At 49.1% G+C, this 20,675-nt stretch overlaps 2 protein-coding genes across 2 annotated transcripts in view; one reads left to right on the top strand and one right to left on the bottom strand.

Annotated features, from left to right (window-relative positions):
• Window positions 1-1,918: 1,918 nt before the first annotated feature.
• LOC104254195 (F-box only protein 40) lies at window positions 1,919-14,396 on the bottom strand. Its single transcript, XM_009807881.2, has 3 exons — window positions 14,292-14,396; window positions 4,560-6,458; window positions 1,919-2,456 (listed from the first exon to the last, which is right to left on the bottom strand). Exons 1-3 carry the CDS (start codon window positions 14,298-14,300, stop codon window positions 2,259-2,261), a joined length of 2,106 nt encoding a protein of 701 aa, XP_009806183.2. The 5' UTR covers window positions 14,301-14,396; the 3' UTR covers window positions 1,919-2,258.
• A 575-nt stretch (window positions 14,397-14,971) lies between these two features.
• The window catches only part of KPNA1 (karyopherin subunit alpha 1), a 56,581-nt gene continuing 50,877 nt past the window's right edge, over window positions 14,972-20,675 (top strand). Inside the window, exon 1 of the mRNA XM_059826460.1 lies at window positions 14,972-15,062. The gene's annotated coding sequence lies outside the window, so the exon portion shown is untranslated. The remainder of the gene's footprint in view (window positions 15,063-20,675) is intronic.

Genomic DNA, 20,675 nt, shown 5'->3' with positions numbered 1-20,675 from the left:
TGAGTGGCTCCATTTTTAAGCATAGATACTGGCACCCAATTTTTGGACACGCATTTGCAGCTACCATGGTCTGCAGCTACAGTTGGGTGCTCAGCATCTTTCAAAATCAGATACATGATATGTGAAGGATGAGGCCCTGATGTAGAGACCAGTCTAGGAAGTCTGGCTGTATATTTTCACCTCTGTCAACTTCCCTGTGTAAAACAGTGATAATATTGGGCGACTTATGTTATATGGGACCTTTTGAGGACAGGTGAACTTTTGTAAGCAACTTTAAAGGATGGCCAGTTTGTTTTTGCGCAGTGGCTTAAGCCACAGGGTGAAGGATCAGAGCACCCAGCTTTAACTGCTCCCGGCCCAGCTCAGGTTCCCTGTGTTCATTTGCTTCAGTTTCCTCTGCATAAAACTGGGATGCTGCTTGTGTTTTCTGCAGGATACCGGCACAAACAAGTTTATTGTCATGTGTAAAGCATTATGAGACTTCCCAGAAAGGATCTCTAGGGACAGAAAACAGAACAGCATTAAAAAAAAAAAAAAGTAACTGCTGCTACTCCTGCTCCTGGGACCAATCCATTGCCCCACAACTCAGATGATACGCTCCTGAGGGCGCGTGTCTGGAGAAGAAAAACATCCTCGTATGGTTAAAAATCTCACAGGGGCCACTTAAGCTGCAAGTGTAGACAAGGACGAGCTGCACTCAGCGTGGTTTCGGTCACCACGCAATTCATGCCTTCGATTGCCAAGCGCTCAGGTCAGGTTCGTCAGCAACCTTCATCGGTAAGAGAGGGCTCCTTCTTGCATAGCTGCCTCATCCCAGATCTGCACTGAGACCGGGGATGGCAATTGCGTTGTGTATCCATCCACCCGGGCCAGTTTTCACCCGGCCAGCCCAGGCGAGGAGAGCAGTGGTCCAGGCCAGCAGACGTCCCACCTCCTGGGGAGGTTCTCCTGCCCGAGACAGTGAGATGAAAGCCAGGCCTCATGTCCTGAGCTCACACTTCTGGCTAGGAGCTTAAAAAAGAAAGTGGCGTGAGTCGGCGCTGCTGCGGCTGGGCAGCAGCTGTAAGCTGTCGAATCGGTTTACGGCCATTTCGGAGGAATCCCACCCACCACCACAACTACGGCATTTCTAACCAGCACCTCTGAAATGGGTTTAAATAGTGTAATAAGACAGATGCTGTTGGTAACGTGCCCGCTTTCTCTCATCTGTTGCCTCAACAAGCACATTCTGGTTTTGAATTGGTGTATTTATTAAAAAATAAACCAAATTTGAATCACTCTTCTGCTCTTTAAAAAAAGAAAAAGTTCTCATACTTCAGCCCCATTTAACTGAAGCAAACATTATCCGTACCATTACTGAATGCCTTTTCTTTTACAGAAAAGAATAACATTTCTTTGACATATTGTTTACAGTTGCTTACAATTACTATTTGCAATTTACAACTGCAAAACTGAGTAGGTAAGGCATTCTAAAAATGACTTCAAATATTCTCTGATGACTTTAATGGATTTTTAAATAAAACAGAGAAAGTTACTTACTGAAAAACATGAAAAGTCAATTGAGCCCCTAAAACTGTTTGCTACTTGGTTATTTCTAACAAAGACCATGTTTGTTTGCTTTGGTTCAGTTTGAATGCTCCCATGAGCTCAGCTTTAGGCTTGTGCTCAACTAGGCATGCTTGCCTGAATCGGGGTCCTAAAAGATGGTCTGTGGCTGCGCAGTGCATTCCTGAGTCCTCACTGGAGTTCTAGTTAAGTCACTTAATTTTGGGGGGGCCCTTTTCTTTTGCCCATGTCTCAGAACAGATTAGCAGTCCCTAGGTCTGCCAGGCAGGAGGGCATCTACCTGTGCTCCTAGAACTTGGCTTTCCAGCCAAAACTAAGGTGTTTCAGACCTAGTTGAGCTAGGTACATTAAATGCTCTTGCTTCTCTTGGGGACATGGTAGCAGCAGCCTACCTTCAAAGTTGCGAAGATGCTGTTCAAAAGAGATCCTTATTGCTTTCTTCGGGATGCTGTATTAAGCAAGGAACAGAAACATAAACAGAAAGCGCATGATATCAGTGAGCAGTGGATGAAGTTTTAACTACTAAATTAACGCAGGAAAAAGAAGAGATGCAGGATGTTTCAAACGCAGCTGGGGAGAAGCCAGTTTTGTACATCCAAAGGAGAGTTGGAAGCAACAATCTTTACACCCGAATTCCCAAATCTTCTTTTCAAGGGCCCTGAAAGGAGCGTGGCGGAGGGGAAGCAGGTTGTTCAGACTCTGCGCTTGAAAGTAGAAACCAAAGTCTTTTGAGTCTGCTCTCGCGATTCACACATGCCTGTCAGCAGCACGGGGTCTGTCTTGTGCTCCACTTGGTAGAAGGGGCAATTCTTCAGGTGCTCCGACATGCACGCAACGTCATTGCGCTGCCATTTGTTAACTCTGGAGAACAGGCTGCTGAACTGCCAGATCTAATACGGGAAAGGGGAGAGAAATTGGGGCGAGAGAATGGGAATGTTGGTAAAAATAGAAGAGGATTTAAAAAATCTATATATGCTTATAGTGGGTGCGCATTACTCGTACTGGACAGGCTAGTGAACATCTGGTTGTGCGGGGCTGGCATAAAAAGTAAAAATGGGGTCTGTATTGTTATGTACCTCGTACTTGCTGGTTTTGCTGCTTTAGTCATCACCTGCCATTTTTAACGGGAAGGCATCCTTCTGCGGTTTGTGGTGCCAGTCCAGGGCAGGGCATGAGGAAATCCAGGCCACCTGAGCACCACACCTCTACAGAAAACTCTGTCGTATGTACAGTGTGATACAAGATGTTTATAAAGCAAAGTGACTACAGCGTGCTTGTGTGATACGTATCTCAAAGAAACCTGACTTCATAAAGACCTTCCAAAGCACCTATCAGCAACTTCAAAGTAATTAACATTATAACACTGTTGTTATTCACCCCACCCCAGAACAAGCCTGGGAAACCTAAAGTTGAAGTTATTCCTAGAGGACGTACAAGCTTGTAAAAAAATAGAAATGTGCAGTTAAAATTTTCCAATTCTGTTTGCAGTGATACCGTGTACCGTTTAGTGATACACTAGCATGCAGTGATAAGACTGTGATTAAGTCACTTCAATATTTGCTGTATACCATTAAATCAAACGAATTTTTGAAGTCATAGTAGATTTATTCTCCCTAAAAATGTTTCTTCCTGTGGAAGAAGGGCAGTATGTGGGTGTGCTACGCTTAAGATTACCTGACCCTGTCCCCGTCCTAAGTAATCATAGCTATTATACACAGTAGTCAAGAAATTCAGGCTAATTACAAACAGAACGTTTTCAAGCAGAGTCTGTGCATTGGAAACAAGATTCCTGTGTGGTCAGTACAGACAGCTAACATGAAAAGGGTTAGACAGTCCTTAAATTCAATGCTGCTGGTTTGAAATTACGCTACAATAACTGAAGTTAATTGCTGTATGATTGCTCAGCCGGAATTTCTTCCATTTACTGAAGGAAGCCACATCCTCCAGTAAATTATTTCAGTGGCTAATTACTGTTTTGGATTGGGCTAATTCAACCTGCAGCCACCAAACTTTGTTACACAGATTTTGAATTCACCACGCTTCATGTTTTCTCTTAATAAACAGTACTTTATCTTAATAAAAAGTATTTTCTCTTAATAAAGAGTCATAAACTAAGCTTCCATTTGAGAGGAATCAATAGGTGGAGAACTTCAGGTGTCTGCTTGAAAGCAGATCTTTTCTGGGAGCCTTCCCTGGCTCTCTAAATTATTTGTTCCTAGACCTCTGTCTTGTCTGCTTGGCCATGCTGGAGTCTCTCATGTTATTCTTTCAAACAGTTTTATGTTAGCACAGTTGCAAGGCTATCAGCTAGAAAAACACCTGCAATAACTGTTGTTCAGCTAGAACTTAGACTGAGCTGTGTTTACATATTTCTTTCAGACTACCTAAACAGCCAATTTCCAGCACAAACAGTAGGAGACAGCTTTGCAGAAGAAGGCTTCCTATCCCAGTGCTGATCCCTCAGGTGCTCGCAACCCAACGAGTCAGACACTCATGGCCATCCTGTGAACTACTGATCATGAAAGCTCTTGGGGGTTGATGCAAATACCTGAGCTCCTTTCACAGCCACCTCTCCTTGTTCTTTACCTTTTTGGCATTCTAAAGTATGTTTTAGTTTTCACATACCCTAGATTGGCTTGTAAAGAGCAAAAAACCAGTATGAACTTCAAGTTCTTCAAAAATCCATGTGTAACCTTTAAATATCAGGAATCCTCAGTTCCCAGTGCCTAAAAACGGTGTATGTGCAAACAGATTACCCAAGACAAGCTTGGGTGGGGACTTCCAGCTAGTCAGAAGATGTCCACTTACACCTTCCTACCTCTGCTAGATGTACTGCATTTTACAGCCCTGACCCCTGACAATTGTGGTGCAAATTCACAACCTCGTGAACCTTCCCCACATCTGTGTGCTTATATGCAGCATCCCTTGCTATGCTTTTGTTTTATCTGGAGACAACCCATGGCTGTCTTTTTGCCAGTGTCACAGTCACTTGCCTTTTTGCGAGCTTTCCACGCAGTACCGCCATGGGAATATCGTTTTTTCTCCCAGACCAGCAGGACCATTCCCCTCTCTTGAAGAAGTGTGGCACAGATGTCCCTCATCAGCACTGACACCTGCGATAGCTGAGATAAACTGAAGCTGTCCAGGAACCCTGCAATGTACTTGAGCACTTCCACTGGGAGGCTGCTCAGCGAGTCCTTATTTCTCCCTCGATTAGCCACTGTGGAACTGAACTTCCCTGATTCAGCAAGGAGGGTGTCCACCTCTGGCTTAATAGCAAATGTCTTGAGAGGCTTGCTGTAGATAACCTTGGCCTTAAGTCCATCAGGGCGGAAGTGATTTTGAACAAAAGTACATCCCAAATAGGCCAGCGGGCAGCGACGCTGGAACCATCCATCCAGACATGACTGGATATCGGCGTGCACATTCTTGAAGTGGGACGGGAACTCGTCCCTCCTGAAGAAATGGCTGCAAGTGAATGTGAAAGCTGAGCTGCTTTTGTTGTGTCTTCTGGTTACACATTCAGTGTAGAGCTCCACGTGGAGTTCTGGTGGGCTTTTTTCATCCAGAATATCTGCTAGAACAGCATTGGAGGAGAAGGGCTCCAGAGGAAAGCTGTATGTCTGTGTTGCAAAATCCACAAAGAGTCCATCGATACCCCTTGCTTCAGAGATCTCATGGCCTTTCAGCTCTTTTTCCAGTGCACACAGCAGTGTGGCTTTAACTATATTTGCCTTTGGTAGTTCTTCTAGGTTTATTCCCAATTCTGAGGTATCCACTGACTTGTCTGAAGTTGGCATCTTGTGGCCCAGTGCATCTCCTAGTCGTGCTCTTTTGCCACAGTAACTGACTGGCACTTTGAAGGTGTAGACAGTCTTCACCTCCTGAGCTTCCAAGTTCCCATAGACAAAGTCTTTTTCTTTGGGAGTGCAAGCAGCTAGCTGGCCAAAGCGGATGAGCATTCCCCCATGATGTACCAGGTACATGTTGTAATCACCTACACCAACTTCCTTCTTCAGCCTCTCCAGGACCCCTTCTTGCCAGGGAGCCAGTCCTGTCATTTCCGTATTTCGTGTTACTTGTTCAGGCTTTTGGTCCTTTGCCTCTTCTGCACCGTCAGGTACTTCCTTTGCCTTCTCTGCGGAGCCAGCAGCATGAGGGGCTGATGCTCTTTTCTTAGAAGCCTCCTCTGTCTTTTGTCCTGCACTGGCTGCTGAGCCCGTCACTTTGCAAGCCTGGAGCTCTTTGCTGAAAATATTCTCCCAGGTTTTGTAACTCCCTAGATCCATTCCCTCTTTGTCCTTTGCCAAATCTTCACGCTCACGTTGGCTGAGCTCGGACGACTGGTCGTCAGCCTCTCGGGAACCACAGGCTACTCCTCCCACAGCACCTTCTTCCCCACCCATGGCTTCGTCCATTAGCTCTTCCACTTCATCCTTTTTCCTCCACTCTGGAAACAAGTTGGCTATTTTCAAAGTCCTGAAAAGTATCTTCTGGTCTCTGAGCGCCAAGGCTGTGTCCAGACACTCTTCGTTCAAGGGCTCCTTCATAATGTTCTTGTGGAGGGTTGTGTCTGAATCCACGTTTGGCCAGCGATTCCACTCCATCGAGCAGCAGACAACACTGGCTGGACAGACCTGGAGGTGCTTCGCCAGCTTAAAGCGGGCCATGGAAAAAGGGCAGCCATAGGCTGAGTTGAGGCAGGAGACCTGCTCTAAGGGACAGAGCAATTGGTGCTCCTCCTCCTTGCACATGTGGAAGGTGGCCCCGCAGTGAAAGTGGCAGCTGATCACCATGCAGGAGACGGAGGGCTCAATGGGTGCACGGCAGTGCCGGTTGAAACATCTCTCACAGTGCCTGTGCTGCCCAGGGGGAGCTTTCTGAGGCCGGTGCTGTGTGTGGCAAAGACAAAAAGACAAGAGTTATTGCCCGAAGGAGCGAGGATGGCCACAGACCCTCCGTGCCCGTGCTTGGTTTCTATGTGTTAGGTGCTCAAGATGCACTTCTAGTGGGAATAAGGCTGTGGGCAAATGATTGCCAGCTCCATACTGTCATGTACCAGCACGGATCCCCACGGTACAACACAGCCTGATAGCAGCACGGATATAGATAAGGTCCTTACTCGTTAGCCCAGCAGAGGCAGCCAGAGTTTGGGAGCGAGCTCTTTTCTGTCCCTATATTTACACTGGGTCTATCTATACCAAGCCGCTGACTTGGTATCAAGACTGCCAGAGGCGCAGTGAAGGAGCTTCCCACTTCCTCAATGCTGTTTAAGTAGGAAAGATGATGTTTCTTTTTCCTCTCTAGAAAAATTAGCTGGTTGTTCAGCCTACATGTCTCGCCATCCCCCCATAAAGACATGAATGTTGCGCAAATGAACCTCCCTTTGCTCTACACCAGCAAGGCTGAGAGTGAGGATTATCTTCGTGATCCCAGTTCCCAGTGTGGAAAACAGCCTGGCCTTCTTTACTCTGCTTCCCTGATTTACCCTTACACTCCTCGATGATGCCTGCATGTCGTGCAACAGAGACTGTGGGGGACTTTCCTTCAGGCAGGTTATTTGCTACATCTATTTTCTGCTGTCAAAACCTAGAATAAGGCGATGTCTTGTTCTGCGTTTTGGAGAGAAGCTCCAGAGTGCAGTGGAGGCTTGTTGCAAGCTTATATTCACCCAGTTAAATCCATTTTCTTCCACTTTTTTTTACAAACTGCCTTTCTCTTTTCTTCCCCTTGCTGTCACCAGTGAATGCTGAGTGGATAGAAAGGAGGAGAAGAGGGAGGGTATGGATTATCTCATGCTCCGCTCAGCACCACAGTGTGCAGTTATGGCAGAAGGGGAGCGGCAAAAGTCTAACCTCAATAGAGCTTTTCCTTTCCTGTGATGGTGCAGGGGAGAAGTCAGCCTGAGCATGCCTTTTACAGGGTGTCTCTTTGAGAAAGAACCCATTTTTCTTCCTTTGGGATTTGTTTTAGAGCATGAACCTACAAAAGCCGGTCACTGCTGCTCTACTTTTTCAGTTCACCCTATGTACTTCTGACAAGTCAGTGTCAAATACTACACAGAACTGAATAGGTGATCCTGAGCTGATCGTATTTTAGATTCAGTTTATGAAGGTGTTAGTGAGACCTTCATAGAAAATAGAGAAAGAGGTCCCAGGCAACAAGTAATAAACAATACCAGTCTCCGTTTCATAAATTCAGCTGCCACCAGGCAGCTCCATGAATTTAACATTTTGCAACCAACAGACTGGATTAAAAGAACAAGTTGAGGTTGCCAAACCAAATGTTTCAGAAATTTCAACCAGCCTTATTGTATCAACAGGTTAAATGTTTTCTTAAGGAAGACTGCATTTCCATTCTCACACTTCCATATTAATGTGGTTTCAAAATATGTATCATTTTTTCCTCTCCTCCCCTTAAAAACTTTTGATATGAAAAGGACGTACAATTCTCCTGAGGTCCAACAACAAAAAGCAGAAGTACAAGAACACGATGTATGAAGATCGTTATATAAAAAGTTATCACTACCAGATTACTAGCTGTATGTCACAATGAACCATTGGCTTTGGTTTCATTATTGTGTTTTCCCTTCTTTCCCAGTAAGTCAATTAAATCAGTTTAATGTAAAAATAATGCACTTATGAGGCCTGCTTCCAAAAGTTCTCAGTTCCCCTTGCTCATAATATCTCTACCCTTGCAATAATTCCCGGCAATAGCTGTTAATCCTTCCTAAAAATGGGAAAACAGAAGGACAGAGTCTGACAGCAAGTAAATGGAGACGGTGGTCAGCATGAGGCACGTCTTCTGTTTTAAAAAATCTAAGAACATCAGAAATGACATTCTGGGTCAGACCAGTGGACCACCTAGCCCAGCAGTCGTCTTCAACAACATCTGTAAGAGTTGCCCTTTAGGGGGAAGGTGTAGGACCTCCTGAGGTCCTTTCCCCTCATACGCAGTTGTTGGATTAGAGAACTAGAGGCTGCTCAGCCACCACTTGGAGCTACTTCCCTGGATACCTTCAACTGGTATCAGTAACTTGGCCCAGAGAAGAGCTGCTGCGAGTAGAAAACTGCCGACTTATGACTTTCTGCTCCTTGCTGTAGGGGCTGTATTTTGGCTTGGTTCAGCCTACTGAGAATCTTTGTGGAAGGGAAGAAGCTAACGATAAGGAGGAACTGGAGGTCTCTTTCCAAACAGGATCCAGGGCGCTTTTTTTTTTTGGTGAAAATGAGAAAAAGTTTTTTGACAAGTCTTCCCGCCGCACTTTCTATGCAGTAAGAACTGCCATAGGCTCAGCAGACTCTCATTTGGCTCTGGGAAAAAATAGACATTGTTAGTATAATAATTTAGACTTTGTTTTTTTTCCTAAGGTTAAAGAAAATACAGTAGTGTCATTTACCTAGACGTGAGTGCTTTTGTAACCCCAGGCTTAAGTGACTGAGCCCCGAGGAGAGCTGTGCTGCCAAGGAAGGAGGGTCAGGCTCCAGGGGAAGAGATGCTACGTGAAGCTGCTTCCCTTCTCTTTCTCGAAGATACTGTCTTAACTCCTCGTCTTTCACACTTTCACGCCCCGGCAATGGAAGGCACGAACAGCGCCGGAGAAGGAAAGATGTCTGGGAAAGGCAATGCTCGTGGGTTCCCGCAGTTGCTAAAGACCACACACTCATGCAAGAGGAAATGGCCTCAAGTTGCACCAGGGGAGGTTCAGGCTGGATATTAGGAAAAATTTCTTTCCTGAGAGAGTGGTGAAGCATTGGAACAGGTTGCCCAGGGAGGTGGTGGAGTCACCATCCCTGGAGGTGTTCAAGGAAGGTGTGGACGTGGCACTGCGGAACATGGTTTAATGGGCATGGTGGTGTTGGGTTGGTGGTTGGACTTGATGATCTTACAGGTCTTTTCCAACCTTAGTGATTCTGTGATTGATTCTGTGATGTACATTAATTGCTCAACACATCCTCGTTCCATCCTTTGCAACTTTCATCGCTGAGCAATACCTGTTTCCACCTCCTAATGAATCAACCCCATTCCCCCTCGGTCCTGCAGAGTAAAGGAACACATCCTTGCTGGTCCCTTTACCCAGGGACAAACTTACACTCTGAAGTATAAGGCTCAGGTACTTTCACCTCTGTTTGCATGGAAAGAGCTCGAGACAGCAATGTGGAAAAATAATATTTCGTGACTGCCCATTATAACATTCCCTGCCTTGTCTTGGGAAACACTGGCTTCGGCACAGGGGTGACACCGGGGGCTGGCCAGGGTGGCCCCAGTCACATCCAGCTCTTAAATATATGTAGTTTAGGGTGGCATCTGTCCTGCTTGAGGCAGTTTAGTTCCATCTACCTTTACGCAGCTCAGAGTAGCAGGAGATACGGATGGATTTATTTCACATTGGCAGCATCCTTGCTGCTCTCATTCTTGTAACATTTTGCTGCGAATATAATCTCTAAAAATAGTCCCAGTTATGACTTGCATAAGGTCAGAGGAAGGCTGGGTACCATTACACCACAACAAAAACATGAATGTGTGAACAATACTTTCCACTGCAAAAGTATCTCTCAGAGAGAAATAATTGATAAATAAAAGTGCAACAGAAGCACAGGCCTTATGGTTCTCCAAAACACAGAAAGGACTGATTGCAAAGTTTCTGGAGAGGTGCCTGCTTTCACACTGCTGTATGCCAAAACAAACCCCATCCGAATCACAGGTAGAGAAAGAAAATGCATGCTTTCTTTATGAAAAGTGACCATATCAGAGCATTCCGATCCGGAATCAGTCTTCACCATTATTCAGGTATTTTTTTAGTTGCGTTTACATCATCTCTAACCTGTATATGCTGTTCTTTTCAGACAAATGGTTTCTATGACTCTCTTCTCATTGTCGAATGTGTGAAGCTAGAGGACAGGAAGAAGGGATAGAGAATTTTTCTGATATTTATCAGGGTTTGAATTCTGCTTCTATTCTGACATGCCGGCAATCAGGAGCTCTGTATTTTAACTGATGATCTAGTTAGCTCTGTGGTTTAGTCGCTGGTATTATTGTCAGTACACAAACTACACCTTTCAAAACCCTGAGCAGAAAGTTTCCAAATTCTTGCCTCAGTAAGTTCGATATGTGACACTCAGAGGCAGGCAACACACAGATATGTCAGGTGACGAAACATTTCTCTAAACCTGTACACTTCTTATTTCCCTGCAACTTGCAAACTTTCCTAAGAGCTGGGTTAGACAAAAAATCAAACCAGAAATGCTTACGTGAATCATGTTTAAGCTACTGTGGAAAGAAAGGATGCAAATTACAGCCCACAGTCTGTCCACTTTGGTAAATCTTTATTTTTAGATGGTCATGACAGCAAATCAAGTAAGGTTTAAAAATATACAGCTGCTATTTTAACTGCAGATATGTCTGTGTCTGGAGCAGATCTGTTCAGTGACAATAACTTACAGTTTATAAACCAATTACAATTTATTTTCAGTAAATACACATTTAATTCAGTTGCAGCCAATGAGCCAAAACAATACAACTGTTTTCTTACTTGGTATTTGCTATATGTGACTGATCATATGACATACTAAGGTTATACATCATATCCGAGCTCTTCGCGCAGAAGCAAGGGATGCCTCCCATTTTAAAGAACCATCAAAAAGGGCCACCAGAAACCCCAGGTAATTAGAGTGCCTCTGAGATGAGATTGCAAATGAACAAAAGCCAATCTTTCTACGATTTACAACACGATAAGGAGCTCTTAAAAAAAATCTCAGGAAAGTTTGCGTCCAAATGCTGGAGCCAAGAATGTTAAAGTTATATATAATGTTACAACAGAAAAATATTTTCAAAGAATGTGAATACTTTTGGTGAAGTATGTAGGGTAGATAGGAGATATTCTCTATTTCTTTTAATCCTTGTTACCCGGTGTGTGGTGTTTACCCCATTTTTATCAGAATACTTAAATTCTGTGGTGAATACAGAGTTACTAATTTCCTTACAGGGTTTTCCGTACAGTTACTGTCTTAGTATCTGAGGGGGTTCACAACTAATAAAGAATTTATCTTTGCAGTAGTAGAGGTGCATTTGTGGTTAAAAGATACTATTACTTCTATTTGGCAGATGTAGAATTAAAGTATAGCAAGAGGAAAAGAAATAGAATTAAATAGAATATTTTATATAAATAAGTATACATATATATACCCCAAGCATGGAGATGCTGAGGTTCTGATGTTTCACTAGCAGTTGCATGTCTGCTGCACAAAAACCCTGGCAGAGCCAGCTGTAGAATCACAGTTTCTAGGAGAGCATCTAAGTCTCTTTAAACCAGAGATTTATCTTCTCTTTTCGTGCAGCGCTCGTCCTCAACACCACGACGTACTTAACAACCTCAGCAAGAAATCAGGTTTGGGTCTCCTTTTGCTACACAGATATATTTATTTCTTGGAGCCGAGGAAGAAAACACTATGCCATCGGAAACCGTACCGTACCACGTTTGTACATGATTCTTGGGAGTCTAACTTTTCTAAAGTCCTGTCCTTTGATACAAAATAAAAAGCCAACCCAAGAATGCCACCACCTGGAATCACAGTGACCCCTAAGTGAGTCAAAGCCCCACGTCTCGACGCCCACAGCAGGGACAGACACAGCTTGAGCAACCGCCTTGGCGTTAGGCGTAGCGGGTCACTGTCCTTTGTGGCACACCCGCTCTGCAATTGCCATTCAGACGGATCTCGAATATACATGTTGCCAGAAGAGCTTTACATGAGTCAGGCAGTGAACATGGTACAGCCCAGGGCAGGCGGAAGGGGAGAATAAAAGGTATAGATGAAATCTTCATCAATAACGCTAACAAATTTCTAGCAAGCATGTGCAAGACTTCATTTCTTTGAGGCTCAGACCTTGAACAAGTCCACACAGGTTTTATAGGAGCATTTTGATTCCAGGACGACCCTTCTGGTGAACCTCAAATGCCCAGTATAAGACGGGCAGAGCGAAAAGGTTTTCCGTGAGACAACTGACCTGTTAGATAGGATGAGGCCCTGACAATTAGGGAGCTACTCCCTGTATTTTCTAGCTGGGGATCGGCTGGTCGAGCCTGTGGTGTTTCACGGCAATAACCACTGGTTCAGAGTTGCTGAACAGGATGGAATTGCTTTATTCTGAAAAAAAAAAGCTTTAAAATGACAGGGACGGAGTAGCTCCACAGTACGGTTGCATCAGTTAGGCATGTTCCTTGCTTTTCTTTCAGAGCACGTGCGCTGCTCAGGTTCCCGCAGCAGCACATCAGCTTCTCTTCAGCTCCCTAAACCTGGCATGCAGGACCGTGGAGCTCAAGAGAAGCGGTCGCACCATCGGGCCTCCCCCTCGCCTGGTAAATCTGTGCTGCACGCACGCAGTAAAGAGGCACCGAAACTTGCGAGTGCGATTTCTGCCCAGTGAAAGGCACTGGTGCTGTTATGGGAAGAGTAGGGGGGAGTTCAGAGCAGCGAGGCACAGGTAACACAGGGCACGGCCGGTAGAGACCCCACACTGCACTCCCCCCTGTGAGACCTGCATCAGCAATATTTCTTGCTCCTCCCTACCTGGCACAATGTAGCCGTAGCTCACCTGAGACAAACCCACCCCAAAATTCCAGGTGCTGAAGTGGTCCCCCAGGCTGGCGGTACGGCGCAGGGCAGCCCAGCAGCAGGGGCTTGTGCTGGGCATGTTGTGGGAGACAGGCGGGACAAGGAGGAGCGGAGAGGCTGTGGCATGGAGCTGCTCTGCTGCTCCTCCGGCGTAGGAGGGTCCCTGTGCTGTCCTTGCTAGGGACACAGTCAGGCAAACTCTGACTTTGCATCGATAACTGGGAAATGGGTTTGGTTTTGGTCTGAGTTCAGCAAGTGCTTTAAAATCACAGGTTCCGGTTTAGTTGCAGTTTGAGGAAAAAAAAAAAGAATGGTCCAAACTGTGTTTTTTTTCTTTGGGCTCAGGTTCTACTTTATGCCCTGGTAACCATCTCATTAACATACTTTTCTGAAAACTTCTTGAGATAATCAAGTGAATGGTTTTAAGCAAAACAAAAGAAACCCAGCCCGAGGCAGGTGCCCAGTACAGAGCATTTCAGAGGTATTGGTTAAGGTCTAAGTCAGTCGTAAAAAACAAAAGAGAAAAGATTCCTGAATAAAAATTGCTAAGCGGCCACAACTCTAAATGGCACAGTAGTACCTCTTGGCACTTGTGATTCTTACTTCATCATCTTATTATTCAGTCTGGCCTACAAACATACAGTTTGCAGTCTGAATCTACAAAACTCACCGGATTTTAAGTCTCAGCATTTTTGCCACAAGAGTGCTCTTGCCTCTCCTCTGACCCTTACTGTAGCTCCTTGTCTTACTTCTCTCAGAGTTTCTTGAAAATTACAGAAGTGGAATTTTTGATTTATCGTCTGTCCTGCTGCTGAAGCTCCCATCTTAGAATTGGCATCTTAGCTTTTTAAAACCCCAGAATGCTGCAAACTATGGCGAATCCACTGAATATATTATGGAGGATTTTTTTTTTTAGAGTAGCACGGCACAGAAGCATTCAGTTACCAGCTGCCTCTGTTTTAGGATGCCATTTAAGACATCTTGTGTCTGATTATTCTACTCGATCTTAATTACTATGGCTGTTTTGAAGACGTCTTGATTTTCATAGCTCGATACATTGCATTGCATAAGGTTTGACTAATAAAGACTCCAACTCTATTTACAGCGCCTTACCTTAATCATAGAGTCGCTGTGTGTGTAGCAAACACTTGCTCTCCTGGTTGTGCTCAGCTGGGTTGAAGTGAGGTGGGTAGGGGAGAACTGCAAGCGAAGAAAGAGGAGAGAATGGGAGGACACGGAGCAAGCCCAGGCAGAAACATCAAGTAGTTTTGGGATGTTAAAAATAAAACCCGTGCATGTGACCGTGTAGCTCAGCTTACAGAGCACTCTCTTCCACTGTAGTTGTTAACACTGTCACTTCTGGAGTGATACTTCACAGAGAAGGTGTGAGAGGCAGAACCAATAATACTCCGTGCCCCCTGCAAGAGAGGAAAAGACCAAACCCCTTCCCAGAGCCCTGTACCAGCTCCCAGCTGCTCTTGGATGGCGGTTTGCCCTTTATGACCTAACTCCCCTTGGTTCCCACACCAGCTTGTGGTTTCTGCTGTTGGGATTGTCGCCGTGCCACCGGCTCCCGTCGTCACCAGCTCTAGCAGCTGGTGCCGACAGCGATGGTGGGTTTCCCCTCTGTCTGCGCAGGGGTGGGCAGAAAGAGAGCGGGAACGGCCCAGAGCTGAGCAGCTGGGCAGATCTGCCTGCCCACCTCCCAGGGACCCCAGGAGACTCCCCAGCTCCACTACTGCACAGCGGAAGGGTCCCACCAGCCACTGGGAGGAAGCCTGAAGGGCGCAGGTCCCAGTGTCACCCTTCCTCAGCCAAACCTGAGGAAGCAAAGGAGAGCAGTCACGTTTTACCATCAGCGTGGACCCATTAAAGCATTTACTGGTGAGTTTCATGGTGAGCATTTCATACTCAACGGTGAGTATAGACGTACGGCTAGTACTACATGTCAGGGAGGTTCAGGGGTGCAGACGGGGCAGGCACTGCTTCTCCCTGGGGGGTGCTCACCCCATCTGGCTGCAAAGACACCTCGCATCACCCTGCTGCTGTGCGCGACCACTTTTCACCACCTCAGAAACACAGAGCAACATCTTTCAGCTGTGGCGGTGGCGGCTCCGAGATCCTAAGACACAATGAACTTGCTGCTTTGCTTTATCTTTCTCTTTCCCTATCTGCGAGTCCCCAGTGACTCTCATCGTTTGAAACAGTGCAGGCAACTGTGTTTTCATTTTTAGGGCTGAACAAAATGTCAGTAGGTGACAACCAGGGCTTGCTGGTGCCAATCGTAATTTAGTAGTGCTAAATATGGTTAGCAGTCTGGCTCCACGGCCTTTTTTAGAAAGGGCTGTATTATCGTGATACCATTTTCTGTCATCCCACTGCACTGGGGAAAACAGGGGCCAGTGGTAATATGCCTAAACCCGAATTTCACCCAGTCACAACGTGATTGCTGATCTGCTTACCCCGTCCACTTCTGTGCCTCACCCCCTGGGTTGAGGGTCATTCTTCAGCCTGCAACCTTGTTGTCTTTTTAGACTGTGTTTAAAAACGTGCTGCTTGCATGTCTCACTTTTATAGGAAGTGAAAAATTCTTCTCAAAATTCTGTATTACTGGTTTAGGAGTAAACTCCCTCCAGCTGAATTAACCTAGAATACTAGAATACTTAGGACTGCAGAAGTAGCTGTTGTCAGAAATGAAGCTACCTTCTGTCTTAATTTTACCAGCACCTGATGTCAGCCTGGTTTTAGGTCTCCGTGTTTCCAGACGGTCTGAACTCCAGCTGCGCTTTTTACTGCTTCCACGTGTTGCTCGGTGATCACGCAGACCCAAACAGCTTGCCCGGGGCCTGCCACTCTCTGTTCGGCACCCTGCCTCGCAGCCTCACCTAACACAAACCCCCAGGTTTTGCAAATCCTTGCCTGCGGCTGATGGCTGTGCTCCCAAAAGGCATCATCTGTGGTGGCCTTTCAGGGCAGGGTATCACCAGACACGCAGACACCGTGCCTCAAAATGCGTACGTGGTGGAGAGAAGGGAGCAGAAGAGCGAAGGCGGCGGGAATCGGGAATTCATCCCTGTACCTGCAGCACACCATTTTATTAGCTCAGCTGCACCTCTTAGCAAAACCAGGAGAACGCACAGATCTCTGCTGCCGCCCTTACCTGTGCTAATTTGATTCGAGGTATCTCAGGAATGCCAAGCAATACTGTAACCAGACCTCCTGCGGCAGTACGGAGGCGCTCACTGGTAGGGTGCGAGAAACGTGAAATCTCGGGAAGAAAAGTGTAACTGTCATTTAGTTTCTGGCGCAAATGCTGCGGGAGAAAGCTGTTGCCTGTCTGCTTTAATCTCTCTTATCTCAGTTCTATGGGTAGAAAAGCTGTGCTATATAGAAGCCCTATGAAATATACCTATGTATATGATATGTGTAACATGTATTTATACATATGATATATATACAATCATACATATCTATCGATATGGGAGAATCAGGCCAGATCTGGTAGCCCGAGGGAGGCAAGGCTGCCACAGCTCCATGCCCAAGCAGTAGCCAGGCTGAGCTTGTACTCCCAGTAGGCACATGCACAAATAGACGTATACACCACTCAAACATATATACATGGATCACATATACATGGCCATATATACATGGTCACACAGCTAACACACAGCTAACACAGGACAGCCGCACAGAGCACTCACACGAGCACAGCGCCAGCGGCCTCATCCCACCCCCCTCTCTGGCTGCGCGGGACGGAGGTGCACTAGTAAGCATGCAGATATATATGTGTATTTTTATATATATATACGCACACATGCATGTATGGCGTGGCTCCCTCCAGCAGCCGGGCTCAGGCAGTCTGCCCAGTAGCTGCCCCTTGATCCCAGTCTCTCCAGTCCCCCTGGTCCCCCAGTAGCCAGCTCCCCCATGGTGCTCCGGCCCCCCCAGCCTCTTCGGCCACTGCCGGGACACCCCCAGTCCCCCTGGCAGCCAGCTCCTGCCCCGCAGCCCCCACCCAGGCCCCCTCGCTGGCCGGTCTGGCTGCGCCCTTGCTGCCGCTCACACACTCGCCCGCACCCACAGGTCCCCAGTCCCAGCCCAGCCGCTGGCACCCAGACCCCCCCACACCCCCCGCGTGAGAGTCCCTGGCCCAGGGCAAAGTGGAAGGAGTTCAATGAGAAGCGGGGACAGGCTGCGCCGATCAGGCGTCGGGCACGGCCAGACAAACCATCACAAACAATTTACGCGCAACCGGCCCTTTTTATTCCCATATCCCTCTGCTCTCCCACACTTACTCCTCCAAAATCACCTAGATCCCCCCCTTTCCCACCTTTGTTCCTCCCCCAAACATCCCCTAACAAGTCCGGTACACCCCCAAAACGCTCTTCCCCATCGCATGTCCCGCACCCCTGACCGCAGGGACCCCGCCACCCCAGCCCTAAAGGTGCTCTGGGGCTGAGGTTCCCCTGGGACAGCCGTTGGAGGGGTGTCCCTTTCTCCGAGTCCTTAATTTGGGTTCCCGCCTGCCGCCATGGCCCTGCGCTCCTCCGGGCCTTCAGTGGGCCGATGGCTCCCGGGCTGGGCCTGGGAGCAGCCCGGCAGGGAGCTGTTTGGGCTCCCCCTCCCGCTGTCATCTCCCTGCGCTCCTCCGTGGGTGCTTTTGTCACACAACCCAACGTATGTACCTATCTCAACGTATAGCACAGTTGACCAGCAGCTATCGTGGCTCTTCGCGATAACCACGCGACCAGCGACCACCGCCGCTGCCTGCCACCGCGCGATCGCCCGGGAAGCTGCGAAATGGCTTCGCTTCCCGCCCGCCGCGCTTCGCCCGCAGCGACGTGGTCTGCGGTGAGACCGAGGCCACCGCTAGGTAACCTGCGTGGCAGGAAGCGTTAATTAAAGTGATTAATTAACCAGCTCGCTGGGTTATCCCGGGCTGTATGAGGCCCTGGGGGGGGGGGCCACGAAGCCCCCCTGCGGCAGCGCTGACGGGCGGCAGTGTAAGGCCCGCGGCCGCCGGCGGCCTAGCACCGCCCTGCCACCCGCGGCTGCTGCGCCACTGCCGCCACGCTCCGCAGGGCAGCGCCCGGCCGCCACCGCCTCCGTCTCCGGGCCTGCGGCCCGCCCGCCCGCCGCCCCTGAGGCGGGGAGGCGGCGCCTCCTCCCCCTCCCCAGACCCTCCCGGCGGCGGCGCCCGCCGCACTACAGCTCCCGGCATGCCCCGCGGCGCGCTGCGGCGGGCCCGGCGCGCCCCGTCTGCGGCTGCGCGGGGCGCGCGCTGCACGCCGGGAGCCGTAGTCTTCCCTGCGGCCGCGGCCCGCCGGTGTCGCCGCCCTAAGGAGGGCGCTGCTGCCGCGCGAGGGGCCGCCGCCGGTCGGGCCCGCCTCGCCTCGCCTGGCCCGCGGGGCCGCCGCAAGGGCTCTCCTTCCCAGGGGGCGCTGCGGTGAGGCCGGAAGCTACGCAGCGCGCCGGGCGCCTGCGCACTGCCGTCGCCAGCCAGCGCTGGGCAGGCAGGTAGGGAGGGAGCGGCGCTCGCGCGCCTCGGGCCCGAGAGGAGACAGCGCGGGGCCGGGCCGGGCCGGGCCGCGCCGGCAGCAGGTACGGGGCGGGGGGGAGCGCCGCCGTCCGCGCCGCCGGGACGGGGGGGCGCCGGTCTCGGGCCCGCGCGGAGGGGGGCGGACAGCGGCAGCCGGGCGGTGAGCGGGGCCGGGCCGGGCGCGGGAGGAGGGACGGGTCCCCGCGGGGGGTCGGCGGGGGGCGCCGGGGCCCGGGCTGCGGGAGGCCCGGGCTGGGGGTGCCGCCGGCTGCGGGAGCCCCCGGCCTGCGCGCGTGCAACAGGCGGGGGCCGCGCGGGCGGGGCGGGGCCGGCCGGCGCGGCGGGAGCCGGGCGCGTGGGCCGGGGCCGGTCGCCTCCCGCCCGCCCGGGGAGAGCCGCGGGGCTGCGGCGGGAGGAGAGGGGGCTCCCGGGCGGCGGGCCGGGCCGGGCCGGGTCCTGCCCCGGGAGCCCCCGCGGGGCGGCGGGGCTTGTGCCGGCGGCGGGCTGCGCTCTGCGGAAGCGGCGCGCTCGGGCTGTCGAAGTCGGCGGGCTGGCTGCGGGGAGCCGCCCCGGTCCGCGCCTCAAGGACGGGCTTCCCCGGGGCCGCTGCCTGCCGGCGGGAGCGGCCGCCGTGTCCTCTGGCGGGACGGGCTGTGAGGAGGGCAGTGCCGGAGCTCGAGGTGGAGGGGAAGGGAAACTTTCTCCTGGGTCTTCCCAGCTTGTCCGTTTTTTTTCCCCCTAGGGATCTTAGTTGAGCTCACAAAAGCTGTACCTTCTCCCCGCAAACATCACCTCGTAGCCTCGCATTGTCCCAGCTGCAGCGCTCTCTCTGTGCCTACCTACATGCGATGAAGGGTTTGCGCTTTCTCTGTAGCCGTGGTGGCCGTTTCCAGTTGTCACCCCTCTGGAGACCTTATAACCGGCAGAAACTCGTCCCATTCATAATCTTTAAATTTGTATTGCTCATACAAGAATACACGTAATGATGATTTTAAGCTTTGCCTCTTGAGGGCGTTTCATGAAAACCGAAACTCTCGGCTGAAAAGATAGGTCATGAGCTGTGAAAATACTGGGCTGCTGTTTCTGCAGAATTCCCAAATGGTGCTGAATGGTTGTGTTTAGTAGTCTCTTTATCCTTTATTCAAGCTGGCGTTTCTCTGGACTTTTTTGTTTGCTGGTGTGTTTTCTGCTCTGACTGCTCAATGTTAATGAAAGACTTAACAAAGTTGGGATATGTCTATGGGCTGTCCAGAAACGGGATTGCAACTTTATTCCTAGAAACTAGTTTTTTCAAAGCTGTTTTGTATATACCTGTGGCAATTAATAGAATAGAACGGCTACTAGAACACTGTGTTAATTAATAGTCTGAATCAAACTACTCTTTGGTGTCTCTGTCCTTGTTTTTATTGTAACTTCATTCATTATGTTGCTCTCCCTGCAACGTTACCACGTGCGTTGACATGTGAACTGGCTCGTTCAAAACGAGTTTGTTCCTATTTGAACTGTGGTTGCACCTTTTAATTACCCTTTAGACATAGCCATAGGCACTGGGAAAACGAAGAGTAGCTTGAGGCATGGTAACGTAAGATGACACGGGAGGTAGAGGTTTTTTCTCAGAATGGCTTCCCTTGTCATAATCTGTCACGCAGATGCCATGATGTTTCACTGCCAAGAAACAGGGCTGTTTTGGGGGCTTGGGTTTTTTTCCCCCCTCTCTAAAACTTTTGAACAGAATCTCTGTCACATGCTGTCTCTCATTCCAACACTGTACCAGGATGTTTGCCTTTTACTGTCAGTGTGCCATCCATTGATTTTTTTTTTTTTCTTTTTTCTGATGCTACGTTCTCTGTGTTGATGTCTTCAGAGCTGGCTTGCTTATGTGGGCCTGGATATTCAGCTGAGTGCTGGTTCCTGAAGTCACAGTTTAGTCCATTTGGAAAGGGGAAGGCAGCAACAGC

Source organism: Gavia stellata, chromosome 1 (genome assembly GCF_030936135.1).
Source record: "Gavia stellata isolate bGavSte3 chromosome 1, bGavSte3.hap2, whole genome shotgun sequence".
Lineage (NCBI taxonomy): Eukaryota > Metazoa > Chordata > Aves > Gaviiformes > Gaviidae > Gavia > Gavia stellata.
Note: the sequence above shows the minus strand (reverse complement) of the source record. Positions and strands in the feature narration are given on the sequence as shown.

Excerpts from the sequence above, each read along its gene's own strand:
- LOC104254195 (XM_009807881.2), bottom strand. Across the intron at positions 2,457-4,559 it reads CGTGGAAAGCTCGCAAAAAG|ATCTGGCAGTTCAGCAGCCT; the intron begins GCAAGTGACTGT and ends TTCCCGTATTAG.